This window comes from Phocoena phocoena, chromosome 13 (genome assembly GCF_963924675.1).
Source record: "Phocoena phocoena chromosome 13, mPhoPho1.1, whole genome shotgun sequence".
NCBI lineage: Eukaryota > Metazoa > Chordata > Mammalia > Artiodactyla > Phocoenidae > Phocoena > Phocoena phocoena.
Window position 1 is genome coordinate 47,616,584 of NC_089231.1, and position 16,386 is coordinate 47,632,969.

Genomic DNA, 16,386 nt, shown 5'->3' on the forward strand with positions numbered 1-16,386 from the left:
CTTGCTTTGCTGGGAGTTTATGTCATACATTCTTCCTTTGCATTCTTTCTCAGCCTGAAATCCTGAAAAGAAATCCCTCTCAGCACGACCCCAGGTTCCCCAGGGCACAATCTCGTGCCCCAGGCCACGCTGCCATCCTAGCGCAGGCGCATGGTAGCACCAAAGAGTGAGTCACCTGCTCTACACTGAGAGGGTTGGGCCGACACTGAAGAGGCAGCCCTGAGTAAAGCCGTGTTGTCAAATGTTGCAGGCGACGTAAGCCAGAGGGGTGTGTGTGTCACTCAAAGGTGCTGACACAGGCGAATCTGATCTGGGAATGGAAGATGCTTAACCAAATAAGACAAATGGAGTGAATCCTGCCAGTGTCACTGCTGCTCTCACAGTTGGCATGGCTGTCTCAGGGCTCAAGTAGCTCAAGTAGTAGATGGCGAAGAAACAGGTCCTTGAGTGTATGCTGCTTCCCGGGACTGGGTTCTCACCTGTGCTGAAGCCCCGTGTGCCTTAAACAAGTTAAATGAAGAGACTGAAGTCAAATTTATGAGCAATGAATTTTTCCCTTGTGTAGTGATCTCCCCAGTCAAACCAGTGATTGGAAAGTAGCTTGGGGAACAGGGACCTCCAGCAAAGGGAAGTGGATGAAGGTGAAGGGTATTTCATCTGGTCCGTGTGAGGCCTGATGTGACACCCTGCCTACAATAGAGCATTTGTCTCTGCTTACCGAAATATTCATGTCCGCCATATTTGGAGTCTTTCTCTCCTGGATGGTATGAGATGAACTCTTACTTTGTACTTTCCTTCGCTGTGCTCCGGTTCAGTGGACCCCAAATGCCGTTATTGCCTGTGGAGTACCGGGGGAGCTTGTCTAAATTAGAGTCAGGACCCCATCCCCAGATTCTTTTTGGGGTGTCCACAGTGATGCCTAGGAGTCCAGATAGCTGGCAAGCCTCCAGGAGTTTCCAGGCCGCACTGAGTGACTTTGAACCAATCTGACTTCGCAGGCAGGTAAGGCTCCCACCTACATGCCTACTTTAGCATGAGCAGTTCTACCTGTGCCTGTTTTATTTGTCTTCTCTTCTGCCAAAGATTTGTTTGAATACAGATTTTCGGCACCTTAAAAGAATCGGTCAATTATTTATCTAAGTTAACCTTGATCTTCTGATTAGCACTGTTTTTCTTCGACAAGGTCATAAAACAACTGCTTAGAGGCCCATCATTAAACTGTAATCACATTCACTCGTTCAACAATTATTTATCGGTCATCTTCTATGTGTCAGGCAACGTGCTAGGTACCAGAGATCCAACAAAGAACAAGAAAGATTAGACTTCTGCAGTCATATTCTAGTGCAAGAGATATGGATGGGGTGAAAATAGACAACTTAGAAGTAAAACAATCATTTCATATTATGATAAATGCTATGAGCAAACTAAGCAGGGTTCAGTGAGAGAAAATCTCAGAGGGGAACATAATTTAGACAAGGTAGACAGGGAACAAATCCCTACAGAGGTGACTTCTGAGTGCCACCAGGCATGCTGGCTGCTGAGAGTTTGAATACCATAATGACAAGTGGTCATAGAATTGCAAAACTGGAAGCAATGATGTACTGGAAGATTAGACAATGAGGGTCAGAGAGGTGATGGAGGGGGCGCAGCCTCTGTCAGTGGCAAGGTCCATGTGAAATGGAGAGACTTCTACGAAAGGCAAGGTGGTCAAGAGAGCAGAGAGTTTATTGGGTGTCAGAGTCACTACACGTGATGACAATAGTGGAGATGAAGAAGCAGAGTCTGAGCTGGGAGCTAAACTCTTCAGTGCATGAAGACGAAAGGTCAGTAGGGAAAGCAGATGACAGCGTGGGGAGAGGAAAAGGGAGGTTGAGCAGGACACACGTGCTTCACAGAAGCAGGAGGGTTTTGCTGGGGGGTGTCCTGGAAGCCACAGGGAAGGACAAGGAAATAGCTCCCTATCTTCTGGCCTGAGGGACAAGCTGCCCAAAGAATTGAAGTTTCATCTACTTGAAAAAGTGCAAGGGAAGCAGAGGTTTGAGGGCCATCCAGGTTTCATTAGAAAAAGTCATGGAAAACAAACATTCCAGAAGTCTCCAGAGATTAAAGAGGAATTTGATGACCACAAGCTGAAGATCCAGAGAGCACAGTGGAAGGCTGATTTCATTTTCCTTTTTGTTAATGGGGCAGGGAGAGAATTAACTGGGGCATGTGTAGAGACACGCAAATAACATTCTGGATAATAATGGACAACCAGCGAATCTTGAAATTCACTAGGTCACTGGGATAGAATACTATTACGATGAAGACTGCTATTAAAACCATAATAGCAATTATTATCTATAGTTGGAGTTGTTGAAGAAGTAGCAGCAGAAGTGTAGTGGCAGTTTGATTTCAGGGCTGTGCTAAGCATTTCCCATGCTGTCTACCAATAACCCCATGACCTTTCGAACCTCAAGTCAAATTTTACATTATATGTGAAAATTTTACAGACTACAAGTTGTTGATCAGGGGTAAAGAGGCATTCAAGGCTTTCAAGTCACCCTGGCAGTCTCTGAGAAGACCACAGACAAATGCTTTTAGAGTTGAAACCCCAAGTAGTTGGCTCAGTGGTGTGGAGGAGCTTGGCGGCTGTTTTATGGGACTACGCAAGTTGGTGTATGGTGATCAGGGGTTACGTAGCCAATAGTCTTCCACTAGAAAGAAGCATCTCTCCTTAAAGCTCAGCTAGTGGAAGGACTGTGATGCCTGGAAGTGGCTCCATACACAGTTCTTCATTCCTCTGCTCTTTTGCTCAATTTGCTAGAAAATTCCTAATCATCCTTGAAGACCTAATTTGACTGATACATTCATTCCTTCATGTAACAAATATTTGAGAGCAATAACTAGAGACTACAGACTGTTCTTGACCCTGAGAACATAATAGTAAATAGGTCTATATCTATAGCTATCTACCTCTGTCTCTCTATATATACACATCTCCTCTAGGAAACGTTCCCCAGCACTTCCTCCACACCTAGGCTGGTGGCCCTATGCTTTACTCCCCCAGCACATCATTTATTCATTCATTTTTCCAATACCATGCTGACAACCCTACATGTATAGCCTCAGTCCAGTCTTCTCAACCATCTCTTTCTAGTGTAAGTGAGATCGTATTACTTCACTGCTCAGAACACTCCAAAGCCTCTGTAGTTTATCCAGAGTAAAAGTCAAGGTTCTTACAGGCTTTGTCACTATCGGAGGATGCCACCTTGTGAACCCCATCTCCCATGTCTTCCTTTATCCAGTCACTTCCGAGAGTTGTAGGAAGGATATAGTCAGGTGAAGAGCAGATGATAAATGGGTTGATTCATCCCACTGACAAGAGAAGTAAATTCTCATTCCACTTTTGATACAATTTTATGTATCAGGACACCAAGTAGACATTTTCGGTTTCCCTAGTCTTTCTTCACTTGGGAAAGAGGGAAGAGCTCATACATGAATGAAATTGTATGATAACATGATTATAGTTATGAAATTATTGTGATAAATGAATTTAGAAAAATAAGACATTTTCCAAGGGAAAATAATATATATCACTTTTTGCAAGTGCTTGGAAAACTGAAGTGGTCACCAGAATTTTATAATTGGCCTTGCTACAATTTTAAGTTGTAATTTATTACTTTGAACTGTTCTGCGCATTACAGTATGTCCCCCAAAACAACAAAAATTTCAATCCAAATACAGCTACCTTTTTTATCTACATTCAGATGCATTAAATCAATGCTTGAAGGTAACACACTCCTTGATAGCTCAAGAATCGTTGACCTACAAAATGATGGAGTTATATTTTATTGCATTACAGGCAAAGCTTAGATAGAAAATTCAGGGCCTTTTTCCTTTCTTTCTTGTGTATACCTTTTTTCTTTTTGTGTGTGTTTTGTAAGATTATATAATTGATACCCACAGATGCAAAGACAGCACAAAAACAGTAACAAACTTACTATGATCATAGATTCAAATCAATAACTAGTAGTTTTATCCCAATAATATTCAGATAGTTTAGTATGAGAGTATTAATGTAATTCAGCACATGAACATTAAATGAATATCATAGTAGCCCAAATATATATACTATAAAATGTGAAGCTTTGGTTCAAAGTGATGCGTGGATACCATTTTCATCGCTATGTTTTCTATGAAGAAGCTTATTACAAAATGTATGTTCCACATGCTTTGCTAAGTTGTTCTGGCAGCTTACACGAAATGTGTGCCCCTTGATAGCATTTTAAAATAAACATTTTAAGTTCCTTATCAAATACCCACATTTCTGAATGTGCTTTCAACATTTCCCCTTCTCTATCTTAACAGAACCCCAAGTTCCACATGTCCGAGGATCCCAAGAATAAAGAGGAAAATCTACTCAACTCTGAGAGGCCTATCAGGGTCTTCACAGAGAACAACCACTCCCAAGGAGAGGCTCAAGTTTTGAGTAGGACCACAGGGTCACCAACAATTCAGTTGATTGAAAAACATCAAGGGAGTAAGACCCTTTTCAGGAAGTTCAGTGAAATGAATTGGCCGGTGGACACTCGCCCTTTAAACAAAAGCTTAGTCGCAGATAGTAAATGGAAGAGAATTGATGCAACTCAAGAAAAACGCAGGTCTTTCCTTCAGGAATTTTGCAAGAAGTACGGTGGGGTGAGTCGTCCTCAATCCCATCTTTTTCACATGGTCTCCAGGATCTATGTAGAAGATAAACACAAAATCTTATACTGCGAAGTACCAAAGGCTGGCTGTTCCAACTGGAAGAGAATTCTGATGGTACTCAACGGATTGGCCCCCTCCGCGTACAACATCTCCCATGATGCTGTTCACTACGGGAAGCATTTGAAAAAGCTCGACAGCTTTGACTTAAAAGGGATTTATGCTCGTTTAAATACCTACACCAAAGCTGTGTTTGTTCGTGATCCCATGGAAAGGTTAGTGTCTGCATTTAGGGACAAATTTGAACACCCCAATAGTTATTACCATCCGGTATTTGGAAAGGCAATTATAAAGAAATATCGGCCGAATGCCTGTGAAGAAGAATTAAATAATGGATCTGGCGTCAAATTCAAAGAGTTCATCCACTATTTGCTGGATTCCCACCGTCCAGTAGGAATGGACATTCACTGGGAAAAGATTAGCAAACTCTGCTATCCATGTTTGATCCACTATGATTTTGTAGGAAAATTTGAAACTTTGGAAGAAGATGCCAATTACTTTTTACAGCTGATTGGGGCTCCAAAAAGGCTGAAATTTCCCAACTTTAAGGATAGGCACTCTTCTGATAAAAGGACCAATGCTCAGGTGGTGAGACAGTATTTAAAGGATCTGACTAGAACTGAGAGACAATTAATCTATGACTTTTATTACTTGGATTATTTGATGTTTAATTATACAACTCCATTTTTGTAGTGTGCATTCATTTTCTAAAACCCTGGATGTACTTCATGATGGTGGCCTCAAATCAGCTAGCTGTAATTTTCCTATAATTCTCTCTATGAGAAAAATTTAACTAAGTGCAGTTGTCTTGATTTAATGAAGGTTTTTACCAAAGAGTATGAAACCAATTGGCACAAAGTTATAGGAAAATTACCACAGAGACATGTAAACAACTTCAGTTGCTCTAAAATGCTTGGAAAAGAGCTGCTTTTGCATTATGGATTATATTATAGAAGCAATAACCTAGCCAGCTGCTACATTAGGTACAACTGCCTCTTGCAAGGGTAGGAAAAGCGATCTAAAATGGCATGAGTGTACGTCTCCATCCTGGAATCTGTTGTCTAAAGTGCATGGAGGTATTTTTAGCAGTCTGTGGCATATGAATCAAATGTTTCACAGTCTTCTTACAGCCCTGGAAAGCTTTCCATCAACTGTAATGATAAATCAATTTTGAAATGGTGTTTTGGACCTGAACATTTTACTTTAGATTGGAAGGCATTATGTGATTTACAATATGAGAATATAGCAGAAAAACCAGATGAAGCTATGGCTTTTTATATTCAACAGCCAATAAAAAATGCACAACATGCTAAGATCAAAGCAACAAAAGTAACCTTCCTCTTCCAGAAAAAACTTAAGGGAATTGATTCTGTTTCCTTTTGAGCCCTTTTTGCAGAGACAAAATGAACGTAACCACTAAAGGTCTTCACTTTTGAAGCAGGCGACTGAGAAATTTAAGCCTCATCAGATAGAAATGTGCTCCTCATTCTGGTTTAATTGGGCAGGGGGGAAATTGTTTCAGGATGGAATAATCATCAAAAACAAAAGTTGCCACTCTGAATATAGACCTCAAATAATAACAAAGTTTTATAAGAATATTATTTGAATCAAAGCACCATGTGCATAGCTTTATATGTGGAATGTACTCTAAGAATAGCTTTTGTCTAATTATTCAGCTTGAGAATGACTTTTTAAAAACTAATAAACCACTTACGTTGGTAGAGAATAGTAGGTTACGTTCTAGAGAATAAACGTAGAGCCCCTAGAAACGTTTTTTTAATAGGCTTATGCATAAACAAAATAAGGTATTTTCTTTTTAAGCTTAAATATTCTATACTAACAGAATCAAATACTATTGTATTCAAGCAGTCAATCAAAGTCTTTGGAAAATAGGACCATGTGTCACCCCTATGGAAAGTTGTAATGCATTCTGGAAATTTTTTCCAAGGAGCTCTAAATCTGTAGACACGTCTGGATGGGAAATTTATTTTAATTGGTCGACGGTTACTCTGAGTTAAGCAAACCACACATTCAAACCCTGTTTAAAGACATTTCTTGAATATGTTCCTCTTCTCAAATGGTTTTTTGTGTTTTGTTTAGTTTTGTTTTGTTTTTTTGGCTGTGTTGGGTCTGCGTTGCCGCACGGGCTTTCTCCAGTTGCGGCGAGCGGAGTCTACTCTTCGTTGCGGTGCGCGGGCTTCTCATTGCGGTGGCTTCTCTTGTTGCGGAGCACGGGCTCTAGGCGCACGGGCTTCAGTAGTTGCAGCACGTGGGCTCAGTAGTTGTGGCATGCAGGCACTAGAGTGTGTGGGCTCAGTAGCTGTGGCACACGGGCTTAGTTGCTCCACGGCATGTGGGATCGTCCTGGACCAGGGATCAAACCTGTGTCCCCTGCATTGGCAGTGGATTCTCAACCACTGTGCCACCAGGGAAGTCCTATCATTTTTTCTTGTCAGTAAATATTCAGTACTGCCTCTCAAAGAAAAGTAGGTATTAATATATGAATATTAATAGACCAAGATAGTTACAACTGTGCTTATTTCATTTTGACTTCCCATTTCATGGCTGAGCTTTCATGAATCGCTTCATTCTTTACACCCACCTGCCACATCCCATCTGTCTCCTGAGGAGAGGGGAACTGCAGCGGGCCGCCAGATCACAAGTATTAAACCTTCTAAACCAAACTTTTACTACTTTTCCACTCCATTCACTCTTGCCTCTAAACCATACACTTAAGCTGTGCTCTCCGTTTTTAAGTAGTTTCACTCTAGAGTAATCTAAATTGTATAATTTAAATTTTGCTATACCGTGTAGAGTGGATTCCTAGTCAGTTAGAGACATTGAACTTATCTTTTTATGGAGAAAAAGAGAGAAAGAATAGAAAATATGCCAAGCAGCCTGACATTTTATTCCTAAACTACACAAAACTAGTTTTAGATGGGATCTGCTCTAAAGGATAGAGGAAGTTTTATCAAAGTTATTCCTAAAACCATATAAAGAACAAACAAAAAACATTTCTTTTCATAACTTTGGGGGAAAAAATGGAAACGAGCGTCCTCTCTTATTAACATTTCTAATGCACTTAAGAGGATGGAGTATATATATATATATATATATATATATATATATATATATATATATATATATATAAAACAATCATATATATATATAAAACAATCATATATATGTATATATATGATTGTTTGGCATCGGTGGTAGAGAAGAAGGGTGTGAGGAAGTAAACGATACACAGTGCTCTCTATCAAAGCCGTTCTATATCTTACACTGTAAAAGCTCTTTTCCTGACCCTTTCCGCAGACCCTGTGTAACCATAGTTAGCCCTTCCATCATTCTTTTACTCAGTGGACTCTCTGATGACAGCTGGCATCCTGTGTGGTTGATTTCCAGGGGCCATGTGTGTTTTTAGGTAGGAAGAACATTTTTAATGTACCTGCTCTCCCTTTTAAATGACGTCTTTTCATATTAGGACCAAAGAAGCCATCATCATCCTGGATTCCTTGGGATTTTAAATACATTTCCCATTTATCTCCCCTGAATTACTCTATTTCTTAGACCAGCTCACGTTCACCTTTGTCATTTTTGCCTGAGTGTAAATGCCAAGTGTGAGCATCACTCTTCCATTGGACACTCACCATTTCTTGGATTTAGTTTCCTAAAGGCAAGTGACCAAATCTGGACTCATCTTCCAGATGTCCAGTGTTCCCATTTTAACATTAGCATGCTTTAGGTGTAATTGTTAGTCCTCTAATTAAACCCTAAGGATCTTATTTATTTTTACAGACAGCAGTAACACAGGCCCCTTCACTCTGTTATTCTCCTGTCTGGAATTACTGTTAGGGTCACAAGTTGGCAATTAAGCCCAAAACCACAGTTACTTTATATGTGGAATGTATATGCATTATTGATGTGTTTGAGTCCAGAAACTGCCGTAAACTTCAACGGAGACGTTTTTGCACAGGACACCCAACTTCCTGATTTTCACGTGTATTTGGAAATATCCATTGTCCATGGGAACATGGGACCACTTGCTAGATTCTCTAACTTCAAGGTCTATAAATATTATCTAGCAATTCGAGAACTACTTGGACACCATTTATAATGACAAAGAGGAAAACAGCCTGTTAATTACACTTTTTTCATGAATAATTACTCTTCAAAAAGGTGTTATCTTCTAAACACTGTATATTAGTGCTTAGCTGAAGGGAATATATAAGCAGATACAGAGAATTTTTGAATATTAAAGCTCGCTTTGAAAACATCACTTGCTGAATTAGTATAAATTGGAATTAGTAAGCTGGGGCTGCAATAAACATCTCCCTACTCTGAATTCTCATTTGGCCCCTTGGGGCATCTTTAAAACTCTAGGCCTTTGTGGAATATGGTGAAGCAGAAACTTTGCCCCTGGCTAACATCCCCCGTGTGTCCTGATATTTGAAGAATGGTTGACCAAGGTGTTTCATAGTAGCTCAACCACCTGAGGACCTTAGACCAGGGCTAACATAATTTAGTTCTACCATTAGGGTCACACCGTCTCAATCTTAATCATAATCATTATAGTAATATTCATAATCATAGCTAACAGCTATTCAGTACTTAAGTGCTTTTCATGCATTAATTTATTTAATCTCCATAGTCAATCTAAGTTAGGTGTTGTTATATGCACCCCCACTTCCCATGTATAATAAAGGAAACTAAAGCAGGGTGTGCTTTAGTTAAATTACCAGCTAAAGAGGCATAGCTGGTAATTAGGTGGGGAGGCAGAATGAACCCAAGCAGCGAATACCACTACCAAACACTCTTCTTCTTTTATTAAAAAAAATGTATTTGTTTTTATTTTTGGCTGTGTTGGGTCTTCGTTGCTGTGCACGGGCTTTCTCTAGTTGTGGCGAACAGGAGTTACTCTTTTTTTTTTTTTTTTTTTTTTTTTTTTTTTTGGTACGCGGGCCTCACTGTTGTGGCCTCTCCCGTTGCGGAGCACAGGCTCCGGACGCACAGGCTCAGCGGCCATGGCTCACGGGCCCAGCGGCTCCGCGGCATGTGGGATCCTCCCGGACCGGGGCACGAACCCGTGTCCCCTGCATCAGCAGGCGGACTCTCAACCACTGCGCCACCAGGGAAGCCCAGGAGTTACTCTTCATTGCAGTGCGCAGGCTTCTCATTGTCATGGCTTCTCTTGTTGTGGAGCACGGGCTCTAGGCACTCAGGCTTCAGTAGTTGTGGCATGTGGGCTCAGTAGTTGTGGCGCACAGGCTTAGTTGCTCCACAGCATGTGGGATCGTCCCGGACCAGGACTCGAACCCGTGTCCCCTGCACTGGCAGGCTGATTCTTAACCACTGAACCACCAGGAAAGCCTCAAACACTCTCCTTAGAATGGTATAAACTTAACTACTTACTTTTGGTTTCTCTTACCTATATTCAGAACAGCCAAAGGCAAGAAATATATATTGGCACCTGAAAACTTTTTTGACATTTTAAATCAGCTTATTTCTTTATTCCTGTTGAGTTAAATTAACAAATTCAAAGATTTGATAACAAATTAGGCTTCCTCTCCCTCCTCCTTTTTTTGTTTTCCTAGTTGATCATGAGACACAAAGTTTTCAAAAAGAGAAAAAAAGTCCTTGGAACAAATTTAGTCTAACAGAAACAAAATGTCATTTTGACAAGAAAGTCCAGACAGATACAGCAGTGGACAAGGTCGCCGGGGGTATAGTTCAAGAGGAAAGGAGTTCGGCCTGTTTTCCACACATCAGCACTTGATGGCCATTGTAGATGCTCATGACTCGGCAAGTCAGCCAAAGGGAAAGCTCCATGACTACTGTTAGAAACTAAGCAATTGTGCTCGTATCTTTTTCCTGAGTTCCCATCCCCAGTACTAGTTTAGTAGTTAGATAACCCTAAACTAACTCAGGAAGACTGCAGAAAAGAATAGAGGAGCAGCTTGACTTAAACCAACTGAAAACCACCATGAAAAAGTCAGATTAAATAAGTGCTCAGCTAGAAGGCAGCAGACTTTTCCTAGGCCTGCGGATGCTCTACCTGAGGAAGGCCAACTCTGAGTCCAACAAAAGAGTACCGCCCTGCATCATTTAATTCTCAGGATTGCCTAGTCCCTCCCATCTTGGTTTTTCACCAGGATCTTGTTCTTCCAGGTGAATTTCTTCAAATCCACTTAAGCGATCATTTTTTCTCATCTCTAAGCCTCTGCTCTAAGCCTCTTCTATTGAAATACTTTCTCTCTGGACATTCATTTCATGTTAACTCACCAAGGAATCTTTTTAGACTAGCCAATTTTCAAATCTTATTTCTCCATGAGCTCTCTCATCAATGGAAAAAGGCAGAATGATCTCCTCCTGATACGACATGCATCCGATTCTTCTTCTCCTGCCAATGAATGCAGGCATTCCTTCCCTTACTTTTTTTTTTCTTCATTAATATATTTGTTCATTTGCTATATCCCTCTTTATATGCATACAAAATCTCTGTTGCCATTGGAATGTGTCTCAGGTCTTCCAAGAGTGTTGTTTATTTCACTTTGCACAGTTTCTAGCAAAGCATTGCATGGAAAGAGTCCCTTTAATAAATGTTTTTGTGATGTTGTGTAAAGGTTCCCCTACTGTTTCTCTTAGTGTATAATGTGTATATTTCTGCCTATGACTTTCAAGCATCTATAGGCCCAGTGGATCTAAAGAGGAGGCTCCAGAGCAGGGCAACTGGGGGAAGTGAACCCAAGCCACATGCCTTTTCTATACTAACAGTCGCACCTTAACCTAAAGGATAGCTGTGGACACAGCAATCTTGTATTGATACATTTCTAAGGTGACATATTTGTTTATGAAGTTTTCAGAAGAAATGTTGAAAAAATGCATAATTCTGGTCAATATAAGAGCCATTTACTGAGCACCTACTGGGTAGCAGACACTGGAAAAATACATACATTCACTTGACATGAACAGTATGTTTCATACATTCCCCAAAATATGAAAGTTACATATTATTCCGCCCATCATTCTATAAATAAGAAAACTGAGGATCAGAGAGGTTTAATGACTAGCTCCAGAGCCAGCTTCCCACCAAGGTCTCTCTGGCTCCAAAGCTAAGACCACACTAGCCGCCTACAGGCCAGATCTGGCCACAGATACGTTTGGTTTGACCTACGATGCATTTTATTTAATATTTGGATTAGTTGGCACCATTTTAAATTTGGACTCTTTGGTCAGTGATAGGGAATTCCTGTTACCCTGCGTCCTACCTGTCTGCCTGAAAACATGCAGAATCAAGGTCAGCACCTTCAGATGAGGCCAGAGATCTCTCTTGTTCATGCTCTCCACCTAGCCATCATCACTCATTTACCTTACCTGGCTGACTCCTAAGTGTCCCACTTTTCAACCCCTGCTCTGAAGAGTATGTTCTTCCATCCACCAAGCTTCCAAAGGAAAAGCGATTTCTGAATATTTTCTTTGTCTGTATTTGTGTTGTGCAATCCCTGAGGTCATCACATTTTGGGTTTCCTTATCCTCACCCGAAACGCTGCTTGCCCTTTGGTCTTCTATCCAGTGTGATGGCCAAACAATATTTCATCGTTTAAAGAAATCTCTTTTGACCAACAAAAGAGATGTTGGGAGAAATCCAATACCTTTCTTTGGCATCCTTCTGTCTTAGCCACTGGGTACCCCTGGAAATAACCATCCTTCCCATCCCCTTCAGCAGAGATGAGTCATTCTCCCATGCCCTCAGAACCTTGGCATCTAGGGACGAAAACTGGTTCACATTGATGTATCCAGACTCTTATTCGATAACCTTCCTGCAAAAACTCCTGTTTTGAAGGGGTACCTACTCTTCCTCAACTCTGAAAATTGCCTGTTTCCCAGATTTCTCTGAGGATTTCCCTATCTGGCTCATAATACTCCTCTCCATCCCCTTCCTGCAATTATCCTGGGTGACGTTAGCATTCCCAATGACTTTCCACCAGCTCTGTTTCTCAATGCTCTAAACTCTCTTTCTCCCACTTCAACTCTTGGACAGCTGGAGAAAACAGAAACACAGCCATGAAAATCAATAGCCACACCTTTTGTCCCCAAAGAGCAAAAAAAAAAAACTGTGGTAACCTATATAGTGCTTCATTTCATCCATTCATTTCCTCAAAATATATCCAAGGCTTAGAAAAATGTTTTTCAGAAATATTTTGAATTGAAATGCACTTGGCACGCTAGAGTAATTACCGAATTAAAATGACAATATTACTAGGGTGACTGTAATTATCCTTAGGAAAAAATAAATCCTGATTTAGTTTATCAGTTCTTCAAAAAAATAATGTATGGACCACCTGGACCAAATTTTTGTTAGAAACAGATTTCTGTAGCCCACCCAGGATGCACTGAATCAGAATCTCTTGAAACCCACTTGGGAATTTTTTTTTAACAATCTGCTGGGATGAGTCTTACATACAGCAAAGTTTGAGCACCACTTATATGTGTGTGATTTTTTTAAAATCCTGGTCGATTGTAAGCCTGCTCTTTTCATTCCATTGCTCTGTTGAAAAGTTAAAAACTCTCAACTGAGAGATGGGTCAGCAGGTACCAAAGCCCGGCATGGGATTTTGACCAGTACTGAAGCAGAAACTTGGCATCTGAGGCTGCCAACGGCAAGAACTAGAGCTGGAATGAAGTGAGTTATGGGGACAGCGCTGGGCACTGCCCAGGCTTTTGGAAAGCTTTCAGGATGAAATGGGGAGATGGAAACTTTCCCCTTTTGAAACACAAAAGACAAATGTGTACTGAGGGCGATTCTAGCAACTCAACTTCACACTAAACCAAGTGAAGACAGGATGAGTTTCTCCAATAAAAAATATAAAACCTTTTTCAAATTGAACGAAGATGATTGAAAACGGAAAATATTTGCAATTTGGGTTATTAGTTTGAAAGCAAGTGCCCCAGGAAATATTTTGCAATTAACTTAAATCATAAGAATGTACATTTCTTGGGCTTCATTAAAGAATTCGTCTCTCCTTTCCTTTCTGTGAGGTTGAACCACATAACATTGTCAACATCTGAGCACTTCTGACATACAATCACAGCATTTTTAATGTTTCCACTATGAGTTCTACTGCTCCCTACCAAATTCTAGCTACACTAGCATTCGCCTAGACTATTAGAAATCGCCTCTGGAAAACGCCCTACCCCTCACCACTCTTCCCTTTCCTTTTCTCTTTCTCTTTTTTCCTTTTTAAATTTTTGATTGCGGTTAAATACACATAAGCTAAAACTTACCATCTTAACCATTTTTAATTCATCATGCAACCATCACCACCATCCATCTCCAGAATTCTTTTCATCCTCAAAACTGAAGTGTCATACCCATTATTATTTAAATAACTCCCTCTTCCCTTCCTCCAGCCCCGGTAACCGCATTCTACTTTGCATCTCTATGCATTTGACTACTCTAGGTACACCATATAAGTGGAATCATACAGTTTCTGACCTCTTGTGACTGGTTTCTTTCACTCAGCAAAATGTCCTCAAGGTTCACCCACGCTGGGGACATGTCAGAATTGCCCTCCTTTTAAAACTGAATAATGTTCCCTTGTACATGTAACTTCTCCCTTTAATCCACTCTGCACACTTCGAAAATAAACCTCCTACAGCATCCTTCTGCTCCCAGCTTCTCATTGCCTGGCTTTAAGACCCTCAGCAGTATAATTTTTATCCAGGATTATCTGATAATGGCATCAGACCCATTATTATCCAGCCAAATTGAACTATCACATTCCCTGAAAATATCCTTGCTCTTCTCTCTATTTTGTTCCTATTATTTGCACTGCCTGTAGTGTCCATGCTTCTCTCTCTTAAATGGCCTCCTCACAGGCCCCCTCCAACACGATGCTGCCTCCCATCCCCCCATTCTAGCCCCATCCCTCCCTCCCCACCCACACCATCCCTCACTCAGCTGTTTCACCCAGTCTGCCTGGGGAATCTCTTCCGTTCCCCTTGCTGTAACTCCACCCATAGACTGATGGCTCCCAAATCCCTGTCTCTAGCCCACATGTCTGTAGTGGACCTTGACTCAGATTTCCAACTTCCTGCTGGACCCCTTCACCTAGATGGCCCATGGGCACTCCCAGCTCCACATGACGGAAGCTGAACTCATCACCTAACCCCCAAACCTGTTTTTTCCTTATTTGATGCCATCACCATTCATTTCCTCTGCCTCCCATGACAGGAGCCAAGGATTCAAGCCAGACCTCTCCCTGTGCTGACCGCCCCCAGCCAGACGCAAGCCCCCTAACTTCACCACCTACATCTTCCTCAAGCTTCTCCTCTCCTCCCATCCATTCTGCTGCTTTCCTAGTTCAAACCCCTACCCTGTCTGGCCTGCAACACTGCAATACTTTCTAACCGTCCTCCCACCCTTGTGCTCAATGCCATCCTCCATACTGCCATATTCACTCTCAGATGTAAACCCACGCCTGGCATTTCTCCACTTAAAGCTCCTTAGTAGTGCCAGTCATCCAGTTTTGTCTCCTTACACATGTGCAGTGTCCTCCATGATCCTAATTCTTCTCCAGCCACATTTTCTGCCAGTTCCTACCTCCCTGCTTCCTCTCCAATGACCTAGAATGGCCGTGATCCCCAGACTGTGGGTGGTTTCCTGCCCCCTGCCTTTGCTCACCCCGTCCCCTCTGCTGGAGCATCATCTACCCTCCATTCACCTTCTGAGGCCTCCTAATCCCTAATCTCAGCTCAGACAGGCATCCCTTGCCTCTGCTTTGGCTCGCATGAGATGCCCTGCTCCTGTGTTACTGGGAAGCAAAATCCTATGGTGGTTAAGAGCTGGGGCTTGTCATACATAAGAACCGGGTTTGAATCCCATGTCTTCAACTTTCAAACTTTGGGACTTCTCCAATTTATTTAACTTCTCTGAGTGCTAGTTTTCTCATATCAAAAATGAGGATAGCAATGCCTACCTTGTAAGGTCATTGTGAGAAATAAGTGGGAAACTTGTGTAAAGTGTTTAATAAGTGCTCAATGAATTATAACTACTGTCATTATCCCATTAGACCCTTGTGTATCTCTATCTTTGCACTTATAGAATTCTAATTATTTCTGTATGTGTCTGGCTCCCCCAGTACACTGAATTCCTGTAACCCCAGAGAAGGCACTCGCTAAATATTTGTTGAAGAAATGAATGCAGGAACGAATCTTGCACACCTACCCCTATGTTGGCATTGCACTGCGTCCTTCCCTTATGGCATTATGACTTGTATTATGACAATATGAAAATGTGTCTTAACTTTTCTGTTAGATTCTAAGTTACCTGAGGGCAGAAACTATGTCTCGCTCAATAAATGTACGTGGAATTGAATTTCAGACTTTCAAGTGTTGATTCTTTTTAATAAGATAATCATTTAAAATAGTGGGCTTTCTAACTACAACGTAGAAACAAATAAGAAAAACCTGTCACACCTGCTATCTTCAGCCCCTTTCTTTCTGTTACCTCTACATCCTGACTGGGCTGAGCCTTGATCTCCTCAGATAAGCACACTGTTCCCCATCTTAAGGCCTTTCTGAGCATCTGGTGCCAATGCACATACAACATGTAGGCAGAGGACAGTTAATACCTGA

The 16,386-nt window shown here is 41.3% G+C and overlaps 1 protein-coding gene across 1 annotated transcript in view; it reads left to right on the plus strand.

The window, feature by feature from the left end:
• CHST9 (carbohydrate sulfotransferase 9) overlaps positions 1 to 5,439 on the plus strand; it is a 206,753-nt gene extending 201,314 nt beyond the window's left edge. The window contains exon 6 of the mRNA XM_065890172.1: positions 4,351 to 5,439. Coding sequence (XP_065746244.1) covers positions 4,351 to 5,439 — 1,089 coding nt within the window. The remainder of the gene's footprint in view (positions 1 to 4,350) is intronic.
• Positions 5,440 to 16,386: the final 10,947 nt, after the last annotated feature.